This window comes from Besnoitia besnoiti, chromosome VI (genome assembly GCF_002563875.1).
Source record: "Besnoitia besnoiti strain Bb-Ger1 chromosome VI, whole genome shotgun sequence".
NCBI classification, from domain to species: Eukaryota; Apicomplexa; class Conoidasida; order Eucoccidiorida; family Sarcocystidae; genus Besnoitia; species Besnoitia besnoiti.
The window spans coordinates 2,299,891-2,320,795 of NC_042361.1; the positions used below are offsets into that span (position 1 = coordinate 2,299,891).

Consider the following 20,905-nt stretch of genomic DNA (forward strand, 5'->3'; position numbering starts at 1 on the left):
AAAAGGGAGTGAATTTTCGTTGCTTCCGCTGACTCTTTTCTGGTCTGCGAGCCCGATTTTCGCCGTGCCAAACAGCTGTGTGACCACGAACTTTCGCCACGCGTCGTGGCGTGACAGAGTGAAGGCCCCAGCCTGGCGTCGCACGCTTCGCTCAATCTTCCCGAGTCGGGCGCCCGGTGTCGTGGTGTGCACGCGCCCTCGCTCCATTTCTCTTTCCGTTCACCCCAGGGCGCCCCCTCTTTCTTTGCGACAGTTTTCTTGTTGCCTCGCGCTTGTCTCGGTGCCGCGCGAGACCTTCCAAGGCATGCGTGTGTTTTCTGGGAGCTTCCTGCATTGCAAGCTGGCGCAGATGTCTCTGCGGCGGTCGAGACGTGTCTAGGATTTCCTTCTCTCCGGAGAGCTCTGCCGCAGCGGCAGTCAGACATCCACGTCGTCTCTTTTTTGTCTCCTGTCAGACGTTTTCGACTCTTGTCTCCTCTCCTCGCCGTCGCGGCTTCGAGTCCTTTCTTTCAGCGGTGTCTTGTCTCAAGTCTTCGTCGCGCTCCGCAAGAGACCGTTTGTTTCCTCTCTCGGAGTGCTTGCTTCTCTCGTTTGTTGCGCAAGGTCACGATTTACCTGCTTTCTCTTTGTCTGGTCTTTCGTATCGCCTAAACCCGCTGCGACGACGCATCGCTTGTAGCCTTGACTTGCGCATATCTCTTCGCCCCCGGTTTCCTCTGCCTCTGTTCAGCACTTCTCCTGTGGACTTTCGCCTCGACACGGTCTCTCCGAGTCTCTTTCTCGCCCCTCCTTTCTGGTTTCGTGTCGTCTTTCTCTGGACTGCGTCCTTCTGCGCCGTTCCTATCTCCGTGTCTTGCGCCTGGTTCTCAAAATGAACGAATCGCGTCTGCGTCAGGAGATTCGCCGGCTCGTCACGGAGCAGCGGCAGCTCAACCGGCGTCTGCAGCAGCAGCGGCGCCCGCGCGGGGAGCTCTTTTCTTTCTCTGATGAGAAGAAACCCGAAGAAAACGGCGTCGCCGAAGCGCCTGCTGCAGCGGCGCCCTCACAGCAGAGCGCGCCGGATGCCACGAGCCCATCGACGCTCGCAGGAGAGTCTCAGTCTGGTCTCGGCAAGCGGCCGCTGGTGCGTCGGACTCTGCGTTTTCCCCCTATCCCTAGCCGCGCCCACACCCACATATACATCTATACCCAGGCTCATTTGCATAGATATATAGATATTGATATAGCCATACATATAAACATATATTTCTATACAGGTATATATGTACAGAGATAGGTTTATATGTAGGCGCCGGGGGGGTGTGTGTTGAGGGACGCAGTTTCTTTGAGTTTAGAAAAGAGTCTGCGCCGCGCGAGGCACGAGGCAGCTCCTGACGGCGGGGCTTGCGATTCGCCCTGTCTTCGTTTCTGTTCAGGCGGCAGGGGAGCGACCGACCTACTCGTTCGACGGCGAAGACTTCCAAGTCGAAAAGCGCGTACGTCATGCCCATGGCGTTTTAAGTTTCGAGGGGAATCTGCAGCCGCCGTGGGTCGCGCGAGAGCTCGGTCCAGCGCGAGAGGCCGCTGAACGAGCTCTCACATGGATATATATAAATATATACGAGTATACTTAAATTTACATAACTACATATCCGTGGAGGCGCTCAGGAGCGCCAGTTCAGGTGATATGTGTACAAGCCCCTTTCCGTGTTTTGTGCGGACAAGGTCGTGCTCAGTGTGCGCGCGGCGCGGGACGGCTAGAGAGAGTCATCGCGTGCAAGGCAAATGGTTTCTGTTTTTTTCCCGCGCATCTCTGGAATTTCGCATGTGTATGCATTCGTCTGTGCATACATGGACGTGTGCGAACCTGGGGACAGCCGGGGGGCCCGTTCCGCGACGTTCACGTCCGGAGGCGGCTGAATCTGCAACGAGTAGCCTGCATCCGCGTTCAGATGTTGACTCTCGTCAGTGTCGTTCTAGAGCTTGCGACGCGACCAGCCTCCGAGGAGAGGGAGCGACTGCAAAGTCCCAGCCGACACTCCGCGTGCCCGCCCGCCTCCCTCCCAAACTTCGCACGCGCGAGACACATGCACTCGCATGCACACATACATATATATATATATTCATATTCGTATATATATACATGTATATGTATATGCTTCTGCGTGTATGCTGCATGGATGCATGCATATGTATGGGAAGTCTCTGAGTCTATATGGGAATATAGACGCGTTTGAGCCTATCGAGAGGCGCGTTGAGTCTGCGGTGCATACAGCCCAAGCTCGCGGCGCCAGACGAGAAGACCGCCACGCGCAACCGGCGCATGTTCGGGGCGCTCGCCGGGCACTTGCGGCGCGCGCAGCGACAGCTGCTGCAGGAGCAAACTACCGACCTCGTAGGTGTTTAGAGACAAAAAATTCTCGCTCGCAGCGGTAGACGCACGCCGCATGCATGTCGATATGTGCACACACGTATTCGATGCGAGTCCGAATCTCGCGGTGAGATGCTCTATCTCTATATGTATATGTATATATTTTCATTCATACACTCGTATATTCGACTATATATCAATATGTGCATATAGAGAGAAAGATGTGTAGATACGCGGCGGGAGAGGTACTCGTAACTGCGATTCTAGGCTGGGGTTCCTGGGCTGCGCAGCAGTTTATTTCCTCGACAATGGAGGTATTCTATGCAGTCTGCCGGTGACACATGCACTGAAGGGAAAGAATATCTGGTTTTTTTCGTGGAATTCAGGGTTAAGATCGTGACGCACGGTTGTTAAACTGTTTCGCGTGCATGCAGGCACATAAGCAGAAACAGCAGGAGGAGCGCGTCGCTCAGAAACTCGCGATGAGTCAAAAAAACATCGCCAAGATCGCGCGGCTCGAGTGGGAGGTGAGCTGCAGGCTCATAACGTGGAGCCAAGACGCGCCACAAAAAAAGAAAACCGCTATTTCACTTCAGCGTCGTTTTTCGAGGTCAAAAGTAATACTAGAAGTGTTGAATCCGGTCGCCAAAGGACGCTCGTCAATTTTTCCAGTTTCTCTCGCACTTCTATCTTTATGTATAGTTATAGCTAGAGAATTCAAACATCAATTGTGGGGAAATGGTCATGATAAAGAAAGAAAGAGGCCTCCGGAGAAGCGTCGAGAGATCAAGCCCGCGAGTATGCGATGCGCCGAGATCGCTTTGTCACAAACGCTTCTGAACACCTATTTCCTTGGTATGACAGCTTTCCTGTTTTGCGAGGGAGGTGTGTGCTGCGCCGCCTCGTGACGTCTGTCGCATGTATGTTTCCCACGTATCTGCAGTTAAGAATTCAGAGGTGTGTTTTCTTGTGCTAGATTGAACTCTGTGTTCGGCGGTGCGTTTGGGGTGTTTAGAAGCGACGGCAGCAAGAGCAACTGCGTCTGGAGGAAGTCTCGAATGAGCTGGCGAACAAAGAAAACGAACTCATGGTAGGGGAGGCCTTTCGCGCTCGTGGTGGACGTTGGGCTATGGAAAGTCTCCTCTCCCGTCTTTCCACTAGGCTCCTCGGCAGCATGGCGAGACAGGCAGAGCGTTTCGCGTCCTCTCGTAAACTTCCCTCTCTCGCTTGGCTATTGGTCCCGCTTTTCTTCCCATTCTCATCTCTTGCATCTCCGTCTTAGTGCCCTCTTCTGGTGTAAACAGATGGATAGACACAAGATGGATAAATAGGTATAGGTACTTTATACGCTTGTGGTGTATCTGTTGAAGCTCTACACCCCGCGTTTCCGTCGCATGGAGAGGAGTCGCGTCGCGCGTCCGCAGCCCTGTTAGCTCGGGTCTTACTTCTTTCGTGGTCGGGTTGCGTATTTCTTCGCAGCGCCTCCACTTGGTGAAGCACTACCGGAACATGGAAGTTTTCATCGGAACTGAGTAAGTCGGCGCTAGGCCTCTGTCTCGCTGCAGGCTTCCGCCGCTAGTGCCGCTGAAACAAGATTCAGTTTGAAAGCGAGTTCTGTTTCTGTGGGGAGTGCGAGAGGGTAGGAGATGTGGTTCTCGCCCGCGAACCCGAGCCCTCAAAAGTCTCTCAGGGGCATGGCGTCGCTGTTTCTCAGCTTTTTCTTTCTCGGGTTCCAGAGTTTGGTCGCCTGCGTGGGTTCTTTGGCTCGGCTGTTTGGGTGGCGTACGCGAGCGTGTCCTGTGCTGGATGTGAAACGCGACCCTGGAGGCTTGTCGGCGCGAAGGCCGCTTCCGGGGCCCGCGCGCCTCGCTCGTTTTACCCCGTGCGTAGACGAGCACTTCTCAGTGCCTATGGCAGAAACGCGTTTTCGTCTTTTTGTGTCTGTAGAGCGCAACCGACGCTTTTCTGGCTTCCCGCGAAATGGGATGATACGACGCGGCGACTGCAAGAACAGACCAAGTTGTGGATCAGGGTGAGCTCCACTGCATGGTATATGTATGTACACTCGGGTGCAGTGTATGTACACCGGGCGAATTTGAACTCAGAGGGCTTCTCGAGTTTAGGGTTTAGGGTCACACGTCAGCCCCGACAGGCGTTTCGGCGAGGCACGGCGCCCTTCGTCCCAACCGCTACCCCCGGGTTTCTTTGCATCTTCCTGGCCTGCACTCGGGTATGCGGCAGCGGTTGTGACTGCGCGCAGGTGCCGTCCCCCGGGTGGGTGGGCACTTAAAATGAGCGCATGAATTAACACACCGCTCGTAACGTAACAAGTATAGATTCGTAGTCTAGATTCTTCATGTCAACATCTTTTTTATATTACACAAAGAGGTCACACTACACGGAGGAGGGGCTGAGCGCGGCCCGCGGCGAATGTCGTTTTTCCCCTTTTTTCTGGTGGGGTGCCTTTTTGCCTTCGGCGCAGTGGCGGTGGTGTGTGAGCTGCTGGAGAGTCCAAGACTCTGCGTCAGGCGGCGTGGGTGTCTCTTCTCTTTCTCTGCAGACGAAGATTGAGCATATTCAAGAAACAGACTACACGTATCGGCCCCAGGGGGGCGTGGCGGAGGGCGAGGGAGCCGCGCCGGCGAGCAAAGAAGAAGAAGGCCGACGACCAGAGTCAGCGAAAACTGAGGACGGCGGCCGGTCAGCCGAAGACGAAGATGCGGGTGCCGTGGAGACCGGAAAGGAAGAACGAGCGGATGGGGACGAGGACGGCAAGGAGAAGGCCGCAGAAAAGAAGATATAACTCGCGCGGCTGCGCGTACATGTTTCTGTATATAGGTGTAGGGATTTGTGGCAACAAGGCAGGGACTCGCATGTGCAGATGCGCATGCGTGTCTACGGGTGCCGCGTGTGGTTGCGAGGGACCGGGATTTGTTCGCTGTGGAGCGGTAACGGCCATGTCTCAAGTGTTTCTAGCCGAGGCGAAGAAGACGCCTTGCCTTTCTTTGCTTGCTGCGCGCGTCGCATGCTTCTTGTTCTCGTGGAGGGGATCTATGGCCGCGGAGGGTGGGCGCTGCCGTGCTGCGGAGTTATCTTCGCGGCCGCCCATCGGTTTACTCTCTTGCGTGCTGAACGCACCCGGGGCCTCCGTTTGCGGCGAGCTCGAACCGGGGCAGAGGCCCCTGGGGCCTTGCTGATGGCGACAGGCGCATACACACACACCAAACACAGCTGCTTTAAACGAAAGAGTGTCATCCCGCGCTGGCAAGCGCCAGAGAAACCAACAGCCACGCTTAAGTGCGGCCTGCGCGAAGGGGATGTGTCGCTGGCTAAACAGCATCACGAAACGTACCCGCAGATTTGACACGAAACCGCATGCACGCCGAAGCCGTCACAGGCGTCGCGATCGGCCTTCTGGAGGCGCGATCTTTTTCACGTCTCGCTCTATACGTCTCACGTGCGCTGCGTTTGTGCGGCACTTACTGCATCAGCGCCGCCGCTCAACCACGGTCACTGACATGACAGCCAGGGTCTCACTGCCTTTCAGCTGTTATTCCTGCAGTCTTTTCTGCAAAGTGTGGAACAGCAGTATCTCGCGGTCTGCCTTGGGCAAAGCGCCGCCTTACAAAAGTGCGGCGAGCGCGTTCAAATCCTTTTTCACCTCTTCACAGGGCAGCAACGAGAAGTGGGGAATACGTTTCGCGATCCGCCAAGCAAAGCTGCATCGCAGAAAAGTTCTGCGTTTTCCAAGTGTGGCTGGGCCTTAGGGGCTCCTCCCGAGTTTAGGGGCACGGGCGCAGCGTGTGTGAGAAGATGCATGCAGGCTGTCTCGCAAGGAAGAAAAAGCAAGTAGAGTTTGCGGGTGTATGTGCATCACGCTAACGCTCTGGGAAGAGCTTATGGCTGAGTGTCGGCGTTTTCAGACGTGCCATCAGAAAGCGTGATATGCTGCATTGGCCTGGCGACGTGTCCGCAGAGTCGAATACGCTTCAATTGTTTCTGTACGTCCTGGTAGAAAAAAAGCAAGTCTGAAGGGTTACTGGCAAGCAAGCAGTCTTCTGCGAAGATGTCGCATGTGCCGGTAACTGCTGGTCCGAGAAGCCAGCGACACAAACAAGAACCTGAAGTTAGTTGGAGCTCGACGCCTGTCCACAATGGCATACGGCACACCGACTTGAGACCGTGCTCCTTCCCAGATAACAAAGCGGAAAGACCTTTTCAACGGCATGTCTGATTCGACACGCGTAGAGCGTTCCCAACCTGTGATTCTCAAGCGAAACCAAAAGTCTTCAAAAACTTCCTCGGCCGAAATGCAGCGCCTGCGAGGCGCTACAAGCCCATCAGACACACCAGGAGCACTGTTTTACTCCTGCATGTATTTCTCTGTTTCCTGGCGAATGATTGCGCACGTGCCAGGGTCCTGTACAGCGCCCCCGAGGGCGTTGTGCAGGTCCATAGAGGGATCTTCGGTGTAGAAGTTGTGAGGCTTCACGAGGAAACCGAGAGTGTTCCCGAGCGAGAGGGTCTGCGGCATGTCTTCAATGACGGGGATGTGCCAGACGGAGGAGGCGATCCAAGTAACCACGTCTTTTTTGCGAATCGGCTCGTTATCCTGCAACATGGGACAAAGGTAAGAGGGGCGGATGAAGAACCTCGCGAGACTGGGTTCGGATTTCACGGTCTCACCTTGGGTCCGCCGCATGGCGCGAGACTGCGACTCACGCGCTCACCTGTTGCTGAAGGAAACAGTAGAGGTGCTGTTAGAGCTGCAAACTGTCACGCTGGTGGGCGCAGGCTCAGGTGACAACTTACGCGGATGTAGCGATCGATGCTGACGGCTGGGCGCAGGGCGTATTTATTGTCACGAGGGAGAGATCCGTGGAACTCTTCTTCTTTTCGCAGGGTCGTCACAATGCGGTACTTGGCCCAGGCAGCAGGACCAGTGTAGAGTTCGAATTCGGGGTTGGGGATCTGCATCAAGGAACAAAAAGAGAAACGACCCCGAGGTGGAATGGTGTAGAAGAGTGCTACGGCAATCTAGAGAGGTCGCGGAGGCGACGTGTGTCTTCAGGCTCAGACCGCTAAGTCTACAGTGTGTGATGGTCTTAGGACACTGGTTTCTGCAGGAGGGGGTCATGACGGAGAGGTCTTTTTTCTTCGATTCACTCACTGCGACGGTGGGAAGAGGGACGACAGTGAATCCTCCGACGTTTCCGTAAACGTTGTGCTCTTCGTTGACAACTTGGTAGTGCAGAGGGCGCGTATCGTTGAATCTGAAATAGGCTTGTTCTTCGGTTTCTGCAAACCACGTGTCGATCTTGAGGGCTCCAGGCCGAGCGGTGTCGTGTTTGATTTCGTGCCACGCAATGGAGTTCGATTTGTAGTCGTCGAGGTCGAAATCGAGCTTCCACGAGGCCAAATGTGCATGCAAGGCACCCATGCGCATAGATCCTGTGACCTGTGTCCCGTGGTTGGCTTGGCGCGCAGAATACCAAGGAACTTCCACGCCCGCGTACAGCTCGCCAGTGAAAGCCATCGTGGCCTCAAAGAACCCGCTTTGGTGGAATACGTAATCCGTGATATAGTCGTAGTTACTAACCGTAATGATCTGTCTGAGGACAAGAACGTAGTGAGGCGCTGCATCGCGGAGCACGCCAGACTTCCAGTGAGACCTGAGGGGTCTTGCCTTGTCTTCCTCGAACACGCAGAGCGACTTATCCCAAAAGAGGACTGTGCCAGTCTTTGCGCATTCAATTCCAGGGTGGACGCGACGCGCCGCAGCACCCAGTCCACCGTACCACGAATCCATAAAGTACCAGTGGCGTTCGGCGACACTATAGTGAGCAAGAGCCTCGTTGACTCCAAACTCGAAGGCGTATCGCTGGTCCTTGAACCGGAGGTTCCAGATTTTCAGCGACGTATCACGGTCGTTTGTCACAGTCATCGTCCATCCTGCGTAGTCGATGGTGTACGAAGTTGAATCTGGGTTGTGCTTGATTGTGTATCTCTTGCCTTGAGGCTCAATGTGCTCAGGACCCACACGGTACTCCAGACCCTCGCGGCCTTTCGGGTTTGGTCCGATGTTATATGGAGCAAGCCGACGTACGGCATTCGCTCTCTGCTGTTCCTGCCGTGTCCTCACTTGATCCATTGCATCGCGCAGCGTTTCCACAGTGAGCTGGGGATCGGCTTCTGTGTCAACAGCCTCAAACATGTCCTCGAGCGAGTCAAAGATGATTCCGTTGAGAAAATACCCTTTTACGTGTTCCAGGAGAAGGGCGATGCGGTCGCGGCTCTCTGGGTTTACAACATCGACTTCTGTCTCGGCGGTGGGTGGTTCAGCGACAATGTAGAATGGAAGGTGCTGCTCGAATCCTCCTTCTTCTTTAGGCGGGGCCTTAAGACCAATCCAAACTTCTTCAAGCTCCTCGTCTTTCTGCTTATAGATGAGCGGCCCGAAGTTAAGGCAGTTGTTAACTTCTCCGTAGTGGCATGCCTTTACTCCAAAGTGGAAACCAAACACGCGATGAAGGAATGCATCCAGTTCATTTTCCTGGTCCTTGTCAAGCAGACGGCGGCCAAACACGCCCTGTGGATTATAGCCTCCGCAGTCTGTCTCCACTGGTTCGCCAATCTCTTCTAGCTTCAGGTTCTTCGCATCTTCAGTGTCCAGGGGACCCACTTTGAACTGTCGATACGCGCCCTTCCCGTTATCGCAGGTCCCTGCCCGGACACGAGCGTATCGTTTTGGGAATTCGGCTCCTTTTTCAAAGTGATTCAAGATGGCGTCTTTGTCCAGGAAGAGGTTGATTCGGTAGATACCTTCTAGTTTCAACTGTTTCTGAGTGTTCATAAAATCGCGGACCATGAACTCCTCCGGCGGCGTGAGAGGATCGAACGGTGTGGCAGGTCCCTCAGAAAGGACGGCGGGTTCAATAGGCATGTCGCAAAATTTGCCGAAAGACGTGACCTCGAGAGCTCCATCCCACATTTGTTGATCTGTCATTTCGGACGCTCCTGACCGAGAGGACGCCAAGCAATAAATGGAATATCGTGTGTTTGGGGGAACCCCACGAATTTCGAGATCTGCTGGTTTTGTGATATCCGTTACCTCCGCAGTAGCTCCAACACGTTTGACATCCTCTTTCTTGGGGAAGGCGGATCCGGCCATTGCCGCTCCGCACCAGACCTTTGCAGGTGTGTCAGTTTTCACAGATAGCTTGAACCCTCTTACGAACGCTTTATACGATTCAATTTTCAGTTCTGGCACCTTGCTGGGAGTCACGAGGTCGAAGGCCATTGCGTGAACCTGCTCTGGGCCGGTGAAGTTAGGTTTCGGCAACGCCCGATCTTCGGCGTAACAGTAGACTCGATATGTCGTATCCGGCATCAGATTCTTGAGTTTCAGCAGCTGTGGCGTGTTCACCATTCCCTTCACAATTTGGATCTTGTTTCCTGCCTTTTTGATCAAACCCGGGGCCAGAGCCTGACCCACGTCGTCCGCCGGTATCTTGCTTGCTTCTTCAGCGGCGCACCATACAGTCGCGATTTCATCACTCCTGATTCTTATGCTTGCTTCCGTGTGGTCTTCATCTACGCCTACGACGGTGATCTCAGGAGGCTTGCTGTCTGTCGTGACCATCACGCGAGACGCAGCCACTTGCGCATCGTCCATGGTCATCATCTGATTCTGGTCGACGGCGTAAGCCGCGGGCTCCGCATAGCAGTAGATGTTGTAGTCCGTTGATGGCTGCAGAATACGTCTGTCATTCGGTTTGTTTGCAATCTCCATACGCAGCTTGTCTCCAGCTTTCTTTGTCTGCTCTTGAGACCGGATGCCATATTTCTTTAGCACCTCGACAGTTGGAGCGGGCGATCCCGATAGGGCAGCGCCGCACCATACGTACGAGTTGGGCTGGGCGACTTGAATTTCGAGACCGATACGGTCTTGGCTTCCCTCGATTTTAGTGATTTGGAGGAGACCAATATTCAGAGTGTACTTCTTCTCAACGCCTTCCTCAATGCCAATGAAATCTGATCCGAATTCCTGAACCTGGTCGAAGAAGCGGAACTCAAGCTTAGACCCCGACCATCCATCGCCGTACCCATCATGCAGGACAAGAGTGTACTGGCCATAACGAGGAACGCAGCACGGCACCCAGCTGCCCTTAAGGTTATCGTAGCTGTAACCTCGGCCGGCGCAAGACACAGCGCCTTCGACGAACCAAGACTTTTCCTGCGACCAGCTGCCCGTTACGAGTCGCACCTCTCCACAAATGTAGTCTGCGTTGTACGAGTCTCGTTTGATTTCTTCCGGGCACCGACCTGGAACAATGCGTAGGTCGTCCAAGGCTATATCTCCTTTCTCGCTGAACCCAGCAAGAGCTTCAATAACCAACTGTTGGGCTGTCGTTCCGTCAGAGTGGAACTCAAAGCCTCCCTCCAACCATTCGTCACCGTGGTCGCCCACACGCAGGAGTCTCGGTTTTCCCCAGTTACCCGTCACATCCTTGTCGCCTTCCAGTTCACGCATGTACAGGCGGAGTGAGTTTACATCATCCCCCCACATGTGATACCAAAGGCGTGCGCAGAACAGACCCTGAGGAAAGATTGTGGGTGGGCCCAACAGCGTCGCGCTGGCTCCCGCCAAGTACCCTGGAGAATCCATGTAGATGTAGGTTCCATCTTGCTGCGTGCCATACGTGTGATCAAAAGAAGGACCGGTTCCTGGCGTCTCTGTCGTTCCCGAATGTCGCACCCAATACAAGTCCATGTCTTCATGATCCCGATAAATCATCATATCGCACATATCTTCCTCGAAGTCGCAGGAAATGAGCCCTGATCCTACATCTGAAGAGAACAGAAGAAAGCAGCAGCTCGAACCGTCACAAGTGGATAACTCACGTATGCACGAGGCAGACTCCGGCATGGCGGAGCGTCTTCGCCTAGCTACGGAGATCTGTCAGAGTCAAAAAGCCCCCGCCCCCGCGAACGTGTCGCGGACTGACTGAGCCAACTGAATGGATGCGGACAACCTTCCAGGTCAGGTGCCAAACCAGCTGACGCTTGTAGATCGCTCGGTTTCTTCTTTTACGTTTTGCTCACCAATCTCGCCTGCCTTGTAATGGAAGTCTCGAGCAACTGGGTCCTCTCCACGCGTGGAGCGACTTGTTGCGTAGCAGACAGTGTACTTGCCCTCCTCCAACGGCTTCAAGTCGAATACCGTCATAATTGTCTGCTCGCTTTGCGGCCTCACGGAATAGTCGTATGTAGTTTTGCTCGAGGTACGAATCTGGCGTTTTGAACTGAGAGACTGCTTGTGAATAGTATTTCGGAGATCCTCTGGCGGGCATGTTTCGTTAGCAGGTAGAACTACAATGTGGTCACTTTCTTTAAGGCCGTAGCCTGCCACGACGATGCTGCAACTTTTGCCCGGCCGGCAGGAGAACCGATGACTCCTCAGTGGTGCAACTTCCAAGAGTTTCGGAGTGTATCGTGTTGTTGTCGCCGAATCGAGCATAAATGCACGTGGACCCCCCGCGTTCGGGCAACTCGTGTTGTCCTTCATCACTGTGGGTTCTCGGTCAGACTCCGTGTAAATAAGCATAGTACAGTCCACCACTGGAGGAGGGGCGAGACGGCGAGGCACCGCCTTGGCCACCTCGCTCGCGCTTGCCGTAACTCCATCTTCCGTCTGTATCGAAAACACTGCATCGACCGAGGAGCAAAGGGTAACCAGGCAGCCAACAAGCAGGCAGACTGTCCTCCACTGCTGACCGCCGCCGGTAAGACTCATGGGTCTTCCTGCAGGGAGAAAGCCCGAATGAAGCGGACGAAGCTTGTTCATTTCTTTTGGGTTGAAGGCTGAACTGGAAGGTCTAGCACCAACACGATAGGGAGGAAAAGCTCCTCTGCGCTGCCGTCACTGACGAAGAAAGCGTGGTTTCCTCAAGCGCATCTGTCGTCGTAGTTCTCTGCCCGAGGAAACCCACCATAGTTTTGGCCGAATCCGTGTATACCTGCTCGCCTTCCGTACAACTCGGCCAAACTGATCAGCTTTTGCCTACGCTCACGGCGTGTTGTTCGCATGAAGGCGATGACCTGGTACTCGCTGCCACGCGCTACGGCACGGGGTTGAGGAAAACAACGCTCAGATGAGGCGTTTCGTAGTTCGAGAAAGCAACCTGCAGATTTGATGTTGTGGTCACAGTCAGTGTAAAAAAACGTTATATAAGACACTTGAAAAAATGCATCGTTGCCTCAGGCAACTTATACACACATGTACGAATCATATGTCGTGTACAGAAAAGAAGTTTGTATGAGTATTCATTAAGCGAATCCGCCTTCAGATTTGGAGGCGACTGCTATCAACACACTCTTACAACAACGTAAACATCGTCGAGACGCCTCTGACTGAGTTTCTATGAGACCTCCATGCCCAGCTGTCGAAGAACTGGACACACAAAGACACGCATGGAGCCTCGTCTTGCCTTGAAGTACTAGTTCTTCAAGAGGCCGCATTCCCAGACGGCAACTTCGTTTTCCAGGGAAAAAAAGAACATGATCAGGGACAGAGATCAATTTTATGCCTCCTAATGCGATCTAGGGAAGGCGACTCTTTTGCGTATCTACAGGGAGACCTGTTGGGCGTACCACGAGCGAGATGATAGCTAACGCCCGCTGACGATCAGCACGGTCGACGGAAAAAAAGTCTTCGCCTATGCACTCTCATCTATGCCAGCGCTTTTGGAGGGCAGGCAGAACCGGATTCAGTTCAGTTTTTGGAGATGCTTCGTAAAGTTTGCCGGATCACGGTCATGTCAGCACGCGTGGCGCCAAAAACGGTGAAGAATGCTAACCTAAGTGTTTGTTCAGCCTCTTTCGTTACGCTAGAATTCGCATCCTTACGACGGAACCAGGGAACCACAGGCGCGTTGCCTGTGGTTCCCCACCAGTCCTGGTCTTCTATCTGATGTCGCCGGTGCAAGACTGCAGGTAACCGCAGCAGCGTGGAGACTAACTCGGGGGGACCGACCTTTCGTGAGATAATCTTACGAAACTTGAGTGCATCTGCTCAAGAGCTTTCAGTTGAACAACCAATAACCGCACGATCGTGACGGTCTGCTTGTCGTAGCGGGGATCACCATCGCGCCGGAGTTCCCCTTGAGCGATAGAGAGTCAACAGCCAGTTCCTGCGAACACTGACCAGAGCCCAGCGCAAGGCTCTCGGTTGGTGCAGGCGGAACGGCTAGGATTTCCGAGAGATCTGTGAATAAAAAAGCTATGCCCCATTATTACGGCCATTGTGTACACAGGCACTTCTGGGGCGTCGAAGCCGGAATGCATACTACCATCAACTTAGCGACCAGTACATTTACCGGAATGGCAATCCGTCCGTAGTTACAATCCAAGATGCCGTTTCAAGTCACATGTCCGCTTGGCGTTGAGCTCACTACGGCTTCAGAGAGAAGTTTACAAACCTCGTGCATCATGGCAACTGTTGATTGTGCCATGCAGACGCCAGCAGTAGGAGGCAACGCACGCAACCTTCGTTCAACAAAGGAGCCAACGTTATGTGTATGAGAATAGTACAGAATTCCCAAAATTCAACCTCAATCGCACTTCCGGAGGAGGCATCATGCAAATCGTTGCAGTTGTGAACACGGTGAATGATCGCATGCCACTCGCCGTCAGGTTGGCGGTTTAGCAGGATGGCCTGTAGCATCGGCTCTCCGGGCGCACCCTCCCTCTGGTCGCATGCGTCGCCGTACCGCTGCATCATTATCTCGTTGCCGAGATGATGATAAGACCTAAGAAGACTTATTCGGCTTGCACAGTCTGTTGAGAGCTACCATCTTTTCTACAGGGTCGATACACATGGTACCTGACAGGAATCCCGCTTCCGCGGGTACGTGTACCGCGTCTTTAGTGTGCACTTGCAAGGCGAGATGGGAGTGCTGGCATCTTCAATGTCCACACGACTGGAGGTGTCTGTGTGCTGGCTTCTTGATAAATTCGGCTGCCCTTTGGCCATCGCCTCAGGGAAACCAGGGAAGGACGCACCATCGGCGGCCGTCAGCACCGACCAGCCAGCGTCCCATACATAAAAGCGGCCTTCGATCGGGGGTCTGTTCTTATTGCAGAGCATTACATGGAGCCGTCACTATGGATGCGATTGCCTGCTTCGACCGAACTAGGAAAAAGGGGGTGGTCTTATGTTTCGGATGTGTGCAATGACTGCATCACCGTACGCGTGCGTGCGTGACAGGGATGCAAAGCAATATAGAAATAAGACTCCTGCTTGTTCTGGAATGCGCAGATGTGAGAATGGAACGCCGATCTCGGCAAGCTAGCTCTGCTGGCCCAGAGTGTCACGAAGTACAGCGAACTGTCCGGCACCGGCAGATTCGCGCAGCTGTGCGGAGTATTCGGCTGCACTTGAAACGTAAAGGGAGCATGGAGCCGGAGGCATCGACGCATTTGCTGTTTACACAGTTGCGGGGTCGGTAAGGCTAATTAATACGTTGTGACTTTTATGTCCCCGGCTACCTCCGCGCGGCGTCCGGTTTTTGGCACTGTCAGCTGGGCTTCGGAATCTCCGATAATATTACCCCTGTAGGGAGACAGATGGTTTTTTGCGTCAGCGGTGCAAAGCGTTATATTTCCGTCAAGACACTGGGCGCCTCGCGTAAGGAACGGAAGAGACCCCGAGATCGCGCCCGCGGTGGGCCCGTGGGAAGTGCTGGGAGCCCAGCCGGGGGAGCTGCGTGAGAGTGCACAACGGCACGAGGCAAGCAGACTCGTCGGAGCATTTTCACCTTCAGCAGTGCTACCAAAGTTCAACGGGCGCGTGCCTTTCCGCTGATGTTACTTTGGGCGGCATGACCATAGATTCCATCCCCGCTAGTCACAGGACTTCCTCAGGAGCGGCACTGGCGAATCGATAGTTGCAATCGACCCGCATCGCGTGACGGGCCGCCGAGTGGGTCGCCGGCTCGTGTAGTACACAACAACCATCTTCCTCGCTGCTGGTTTTACAAATACTGCCGTCTACGCTTTTTTGTCACCGTCTCGTCTGGCGGTGTCGTCTTCTCATCAACTTCCTCGGCTGCCTTCTGTGGTGGCTTGGCCACTGTGGTGCGTATCGGCAACCCAGGAGCCGCTGTTACCACACGGGGTCCTTTCGTTGGCTTCAGCTGCACACGATTTTTAGTCCCAAGTATAAAGTAAGCAAATATCCCGTACGCATAGCTGGCTATCAGCTCTGGGCGCATCGGAACGATGGTTCTCTCTAAGCTGGAACGTCTTGCGCTTCCCTGGTCTTGTGCGCGGGCTAGCGACGGCGAGCGACAGCGCCCTAGCGAAAGTGCGTGTCCGCTGCGGCTCGAAACCTCTGGCTATCTCGGTCGACCATGGCAGCGCGCCTTGCCCTTTCTAAACGCCATATGGTGTTTCGTACATTAACGGCGTAAGATCAGCCTTATCTGGAAGAAGCTGCGCCGACCTGCGGTGCATGTCACCACGTTGGTTCTCGCGGGCTGTCGATCTTTGGCGGAACTTTTGTGCTCTCGGAGATATAGCTTGTTGCATTTCAACTTACGCAGCCCTGTTCGGAGAGTCTCAGGGATCTGTTCTCTCCGACTTTACAGCGGAACGAGGACCACACGCAACTTCCTGCGCACAATTCGTCTATTCCCCTTCCCCACACCTTTCTAAAGGTACCTGCCCACACGCAGGGCCAGATTAAACGTTTTGTCCTTTGGTGACAATTTGTGCCTGCCACGATGTCGCCTAAAGGAGCTGATGGCCTGCTGGTCACGACTCGGTGGCTGGGCTTGATCTCTGGAGCATTGACATTAGTTCAGTGGTGTTTCCTTCTGCCTGCCACAAATGTTCACCTTACAGTAGACGGCTTTCTTAGCGATGTCAATAAGGCCAATTGGAGATTTGCCCTGTTTTCGTTCGTCCCGGAAGTCTTCATCGACATCTGGACCCCGTTCGTCATGGGGATCATCTCCATTATGTGTCATTTCAATATTTACCCTATCGTATTTAACTGCAAGAACTTCGCAGTCTTCTTCGTCTGGAACTTCGTCCAGGCTCTTTTCGGCAACCTAGGCTACTGCGGAGGTATTGGTATCATTACAGGATCCGTCTCCCTGTTGACTGCTCTCCTATCGTTGATTTGCTGTTTCATCGACAAGAACGCAGACGCAAGTCTCCGCATGGAAGGCCGCCGGGGCTGAGAACGCGTCGTCTCTTCACAGTTACCATCTCAACTGTCTCTCTCCACGTCGCTGCCGCCGAGTCAACCTTAGCTCCACTGCGTTGTATTCCGCGGCCTGCCACCTTCGGTGCATATTCGGCGCGTACCGCATGCTAACTATGTTTGCAGAGCACTCAAAGTGGCTCCTGCTGACTTTGTCAAGCTTGTATCAACTCTTCACGCGAGTGGAAGAAGGGGGTTGCTCCAAGTGGCAGGGAACAAAACACGCAGGACGCGAACATTTCGGCTGTGGTCCGCCGCACCAGCCACATGCTGCGCCCGAGTGCTACCGTGCGAAAGGTCAAGTGCTATGGTTATTTTCCGTGAAGTGCCGTCGAACTCTTTGGCGATGAGTCCCTTTTCTGGGTGCCCACTCAGCGGCCAAAAAAAGTTGGAAGCAGGAGATGTTTTATCAATGCCTCATTGTGCCTCCAGAAAACTCATCTCCCCTTCGCTTTTCTTCCTACACGACACGCCCTAGTAAGGCAAACGCCGTTCGGATACCATGGATTGCCCCCTACCCGCATTTGACCGTACCACAGAGACGCACTCTGCTCAGTCGTACAGCTCCACGCACAGGAGGCTCTTCAGCGCATTCGATGCTTGCTCATCCATGAGCAACAACCTATCGCGGCTGCTAGCTTCCGCGGGCTGTCTCGCCGCATGCCAGTTTGTATGATGCAGGAAACGCCTGTTAAGAGGTTTGGCGTCTCGCTCGCACTGGGAATCATGGCACCAGCTTGAGAGAGTTCCCCTTTCGCGGCAGCCATATTTTGACGGGAGAAAAGTGAAGTAGTGAACGCGGGACAGTGCCAAGCTTTCAACTGCCCGCAGGAGCTCACTCGAACACGGTTGCGAGTGCCTGCGCCATGTATGTCACACTGCGCAGCTACCGTCATGCATAAAGCGCTACGTCGTTGGGCACAAAACCAGCGTATCAGTGAAGCTGAAGAGGACGGGCTCACGGCCTCAGTAAATAGCACTAGACTTGTGTCGAGATAGGTCTGGCGCCGGTTCAGCTCGCATGTAGATCGACGCGATTCGCGTTCAACAAACAGGGCACCGACAGACGCCCATGTCTCATCCGCTCACATCGACAAGCGTTGTTCGGCGCTTACGCACGCCCCGCCGTGAGCCGGTGTTATATGGATAACTGCAGAGGCGGCAAGTGGGCTTTGACGATGTCCCGCAGCAACTGAGCCCTTCTCTGTGTTTTGTCTATGCACGTGGGCAGCTAGGTTGTGTCCTTTGTGTTTTTTCGTACGCTGTCGGCCGGCAAGGCTTCACAGACATACGCCTTTGAGCAGCGTCAGATCGATTTCGTGTCTATGCAGTTTGTGCATGTACACGCCAAACCCGAAAGCGGTCGCCAAGCAGAAATCTGTGGACAGCGGAAATGTGTGAGATATCTTTTCAGATCATTACGAAACGGGGCAGCATTTCAGATCTCAGAAGAGACCGCTCAGTCGAGACCACATCGAGTTTCCTCCGCAGGCCACGGAAACTATACAAAATAGGAGAAGTCCTTTTTCCGCACACTGGGGGTCGAAGACGGGAAGTCTGGAAAAGGCAGGAAACGCACTGCATAGTCATGCCAATCGGCGGGGCGAGCGACCGCCCGACTAGCGACAGGTTGAAACTCGAAAAGCGGAGTCGGGATGGTGCCCGTGCTTGTTGAGGCACTGGTTTGTCTCAAATTTTCTGCTTCGCGCGATAGAGGGGCAGATGGCCAGGCTTCTTTCTCGAGGCCTCCGCTTTCTTTGGAATGGTCTCGCTTCGAGCTGCCGACGCCAGTCCACGAAGCATGCAGACACTGCGGCGCTTGAGGCTGCTGTTGGAGTTTGAGAACGGAGGCGGCTTCTTCTTGACGCGCTTCTCAGACATGACCGAGTCCGCGCAGCAGAGCGCCCGCCAGCGGTGAGCGTCGGCGTGCTCCCGTCTGGCGGCAGCCGCGTCGTCGCCTCCAGGAGACACTGGAGACCCTTTTTCGGAGCAAGGCGAGAAGTCTTTTGCGTGGGCGCTAGTTCTCGTCAGCGACTTGCGAAGCGCGTCCTGAAGGTTGTTGACCTGCTGGACGTAGAGCAGCGTGACGCGGCGCTCCTGTTCATCCATCAGATGTCGCAACCGCTCCATGAGGTCCGGGCAGGCATGTCTGCCTTTCTCGCCCAGCATCCTCCTCTGGCACTGCTGCTGAGAGAGCTGCTGCAAAATGTCTCGCATTTCCTGCTGCCGGCCGAGAAGCGACGATCGCAGGCGCTGCAGGTTTCGCACATGTGCTTGCTGCACTTCTGTAAGAGACTCGCGTTGCATCTGAGCCACCTCCTCGAGTCTCTTTTCAAGACGGCGAATCTCTCCTTGGAGAGCCGCGAACTCGCCGTCATTCCTCGTCCGCGGCTCCTCTGGCTGGCTGGTTGTCGGCCGAGACACAGGCTGGTCGTGGACTGCCATGAGTTCGCGCTCGTACGCCTCCGCCATCCGGCTGCCGCGGACTTCCCACACAGCAGCTGCGACACCCAGAACCCACGCCTTCATCTTGTTCTCCGACGCCGCGGACTGCGCCTCCTCACTCCGAGGGGCGACCAGGTTTTCCGCGTGAATTTTTGCATTGGAGGCCCTGTCGCCCAGGCACTGCCTGCCAGCGCGGAGAGTATCGGATACGGTCGCTGGCAGCGCCTTGGCAGACGGAGGCCTGCTTGTCGCCGCGACACGACCAGGGGACGCCGACACGGCGGCTCCGCTCCGCGCCTTTTTGAGCGGAGGCGCGGGCGAGTCTGTTGCAGACTTCTTTGCGTCCTGCCATGAACCCGTGGTGCACGCGTGGCGTCTTTTCGAAGAGCGAGGGAAGAGCTGCGCTGGAAAGAAGGGCCGCACAAGCGACGCGTTGAAGAAGGCATCATTTTCGTCATAAGCCGTGCCGCAAACTGGCAGTGAGGGTCCCTCAGCACGCGCTGGCGCACCACCACAACCCCCGGCGGAGACCGGCAGCGAGTCCTTCAGAGCGAATCTGTCCAGAGAGCCAACCCCCAGGGGCCCGCGGCATCGCAGAGGCGAGAAATGCGAGAAGGCCTTTGCGGACGATGCCGCTGGAGCGGACACAGCAGCGACAAGAGACATGCTGGCGTTTGTCTTGTGCACGCCAGGGCAGAACTCCAGCCCCGGTTTTTTCCTCCGCGCAGAAACGTCGGAGCAAGGATCCTCAAGCGCGCAGAAGCGTACTGACGGAGAGAGGCGTCTTGAAGCAATCTCAGTGCCCAAGCTTTCCTTTGGAAACCGTCCTCTTTAGACCGCCACTTTTCGATGGTGAAGCGCGATAGCGTTTTTCCTAGCGTCTCGAACGGTTGCTGTTGCGCCGAAGGGTCCCCAAGAAACAACTTGTCAACACACTTGGAAATGAGTCGGGTACAGCGTATCGGCTCGAAAAAACATGATCCAGTCTGGTAGTGCTCTCCAACAGAAGTCGAAGCTTGGCTCACACGTCTGGGAAGTAAGCCACGTATGCGCTTCGCGCACATGGAAACGTGCTGATGCGAAAGCCTGCAGCCACACTCACATTCGGGCACCCCCGGTTGAACAGAAGATCCTCTCCGGGATGTTATGCAGAGTTTTGTCTCACTAGGACGTGCGCATCGGAAGACGCGAGCATAGAAGAGCGGGTATGCGTGTCTGCCGGCAGCGCTCCGGAAGACCACAGCAGTTCAGCATGGTAGGGAAGGACTTCTTCGCCTCAAATCTGCAGGCGCCTGCTTCAGCGTTTATGGAGCCGTCCGTGAGGGGAAAGCCGGCACTTCTCAAGTGCAAAGAGCCAACTGAACCAACGAGCACGACAGGCGGACGGGCAATGTGCAGAACAGCTTTTCACGGGTGCCCCCCTTTCTCCGTGAGGTGTCTCGTGAGCTGCAACAGCAGGACGGCAACGCGTAAGGGGGGGAGGGTCGGAGCACTCTCCTCCCGGAAACGGTCAAACACGGACGGATTGGATATGCAAGAAACGTATCCGTGAGGTAGGTACGCCGTTTCTGCGTCTGCGTACTGGATTTTACGAAGAACAGCAGTCACCGTGGAACATGTGTGCATGCACTGACGAAGTGATCGGCAGCTGTCTTCCTCGTGGTCTGTGCAGTCTGGAAATTGCCCGATAGCGCGGCTGTTGGTCCGCGCGCAACACAGGTTGGCGTAACTGACGAGAGAACGTCTGCAGGAAAAACCGGCCTATATATCATCGCTCGCACCGAACAGTCGTGTGATTCTCGAGAGGGCCGCGCCGCCGCCGCCTTTCGTTACAAAGCGCG

At 54.9% G+C, this 20,905-nt stretch overlaps 5 protein-coding genes across 5 annotated transcripts; 2 read left to right on the forward strand and 3 right to left on the reverse strand.

The window, feature by feature from the left end:
• Positions 1-871: 871 nt before the first annotated feature.
• BESB_067300 (nuclear factor NF2) lies at positions 872-5,153 on the forward strand (the record flags this gene model as incomplete). The annotated part of the gene is made up of 8 exons (XM_029365123.1): positions 872-1,127; positions 1,423-1,475; positions 2,255-2,374; positions 2,785-2,877; positions 3,366-3,440; positions 3,830-3,882; positions 4,298-4,382; positions 4,911-5,153. 8 exons carry the CDS (start codon positions 872-874, stop codon positions 5,151-5,153), a joined length of 978 nt encoding a protein of 325 aa, XP_029218706.1.
• Positions 5,154-6,713: 1,560 nt separating this feature from the next.
• Positions 6,714-11,159, reverse strand: BESB_067310 (MAM domain-containing protein; the record flags this gene model as incomplete). The annotated part of the gene is made up of 3 exons (XM_029365124.1): positions 6,714-6,962; positions 7,163-7,321; positions 7,521-11,159. 3 exons carry the CDS (start codon positions 11,157-11,159, stop codon positions 6,714-6,716), a joined length of 4,047 nt encoding a protein of 1,348 aa, XP_029218707.1.
• Positions 11,160-11,393: 234 nt separating this feature from the next.
• On the reverse strand, positions 11,394-11,957 carry BESB_067320 (uncharacterized protein; the record flags this gene model as incomplete). Its single annotated transcript, XM_029365125.1, has 1 exon — positions 11,394-11,957. One exon carries the CDS (start codon positions 11,955-11,957, stop codon positions 11,394-11,396), a length of 564 nt encoding a protein of 187 aa, XP_029218708.1.
• A 4,177-nt stretch (positions 11,958-16,134) lies between these two features.
• BESB_067330 (uncharacterized protein) lies at positions 16,135-16,596 on the forward strand (the record flags this gene model as incomplete). The annotated part of the gene is made up of 1 exon (XM_029365126.1): positions 16,135-16,596. One exon carries the CDS (start codon positions 16,135-16,137, stop codon positions 16,594-16,596), a length of 462 nt encoding a protein of 153 aa, XP_029218709.1.
• A 1,712-nt stretch (positions 16,597-18,308) lies between these two features.
• Positions 18,309-19,730, reverse strand: BESB_067340 (uncharacterized protein; the record flags this gene model as incomplete). The annotated part of the gene is made up of 1 exon (XM_029365127.1): positions 18,309-19,730. The coding sequence occupies one exon, from the start codon at positions 19,728-19,730 to the stop codon at positions 18,309-18,311; it is 1,422 nt and encodes a 473-aa protein (XP_029218710.1).
• Positions 19,731-20,905: the final 1,175 nt, after the last annotated feature.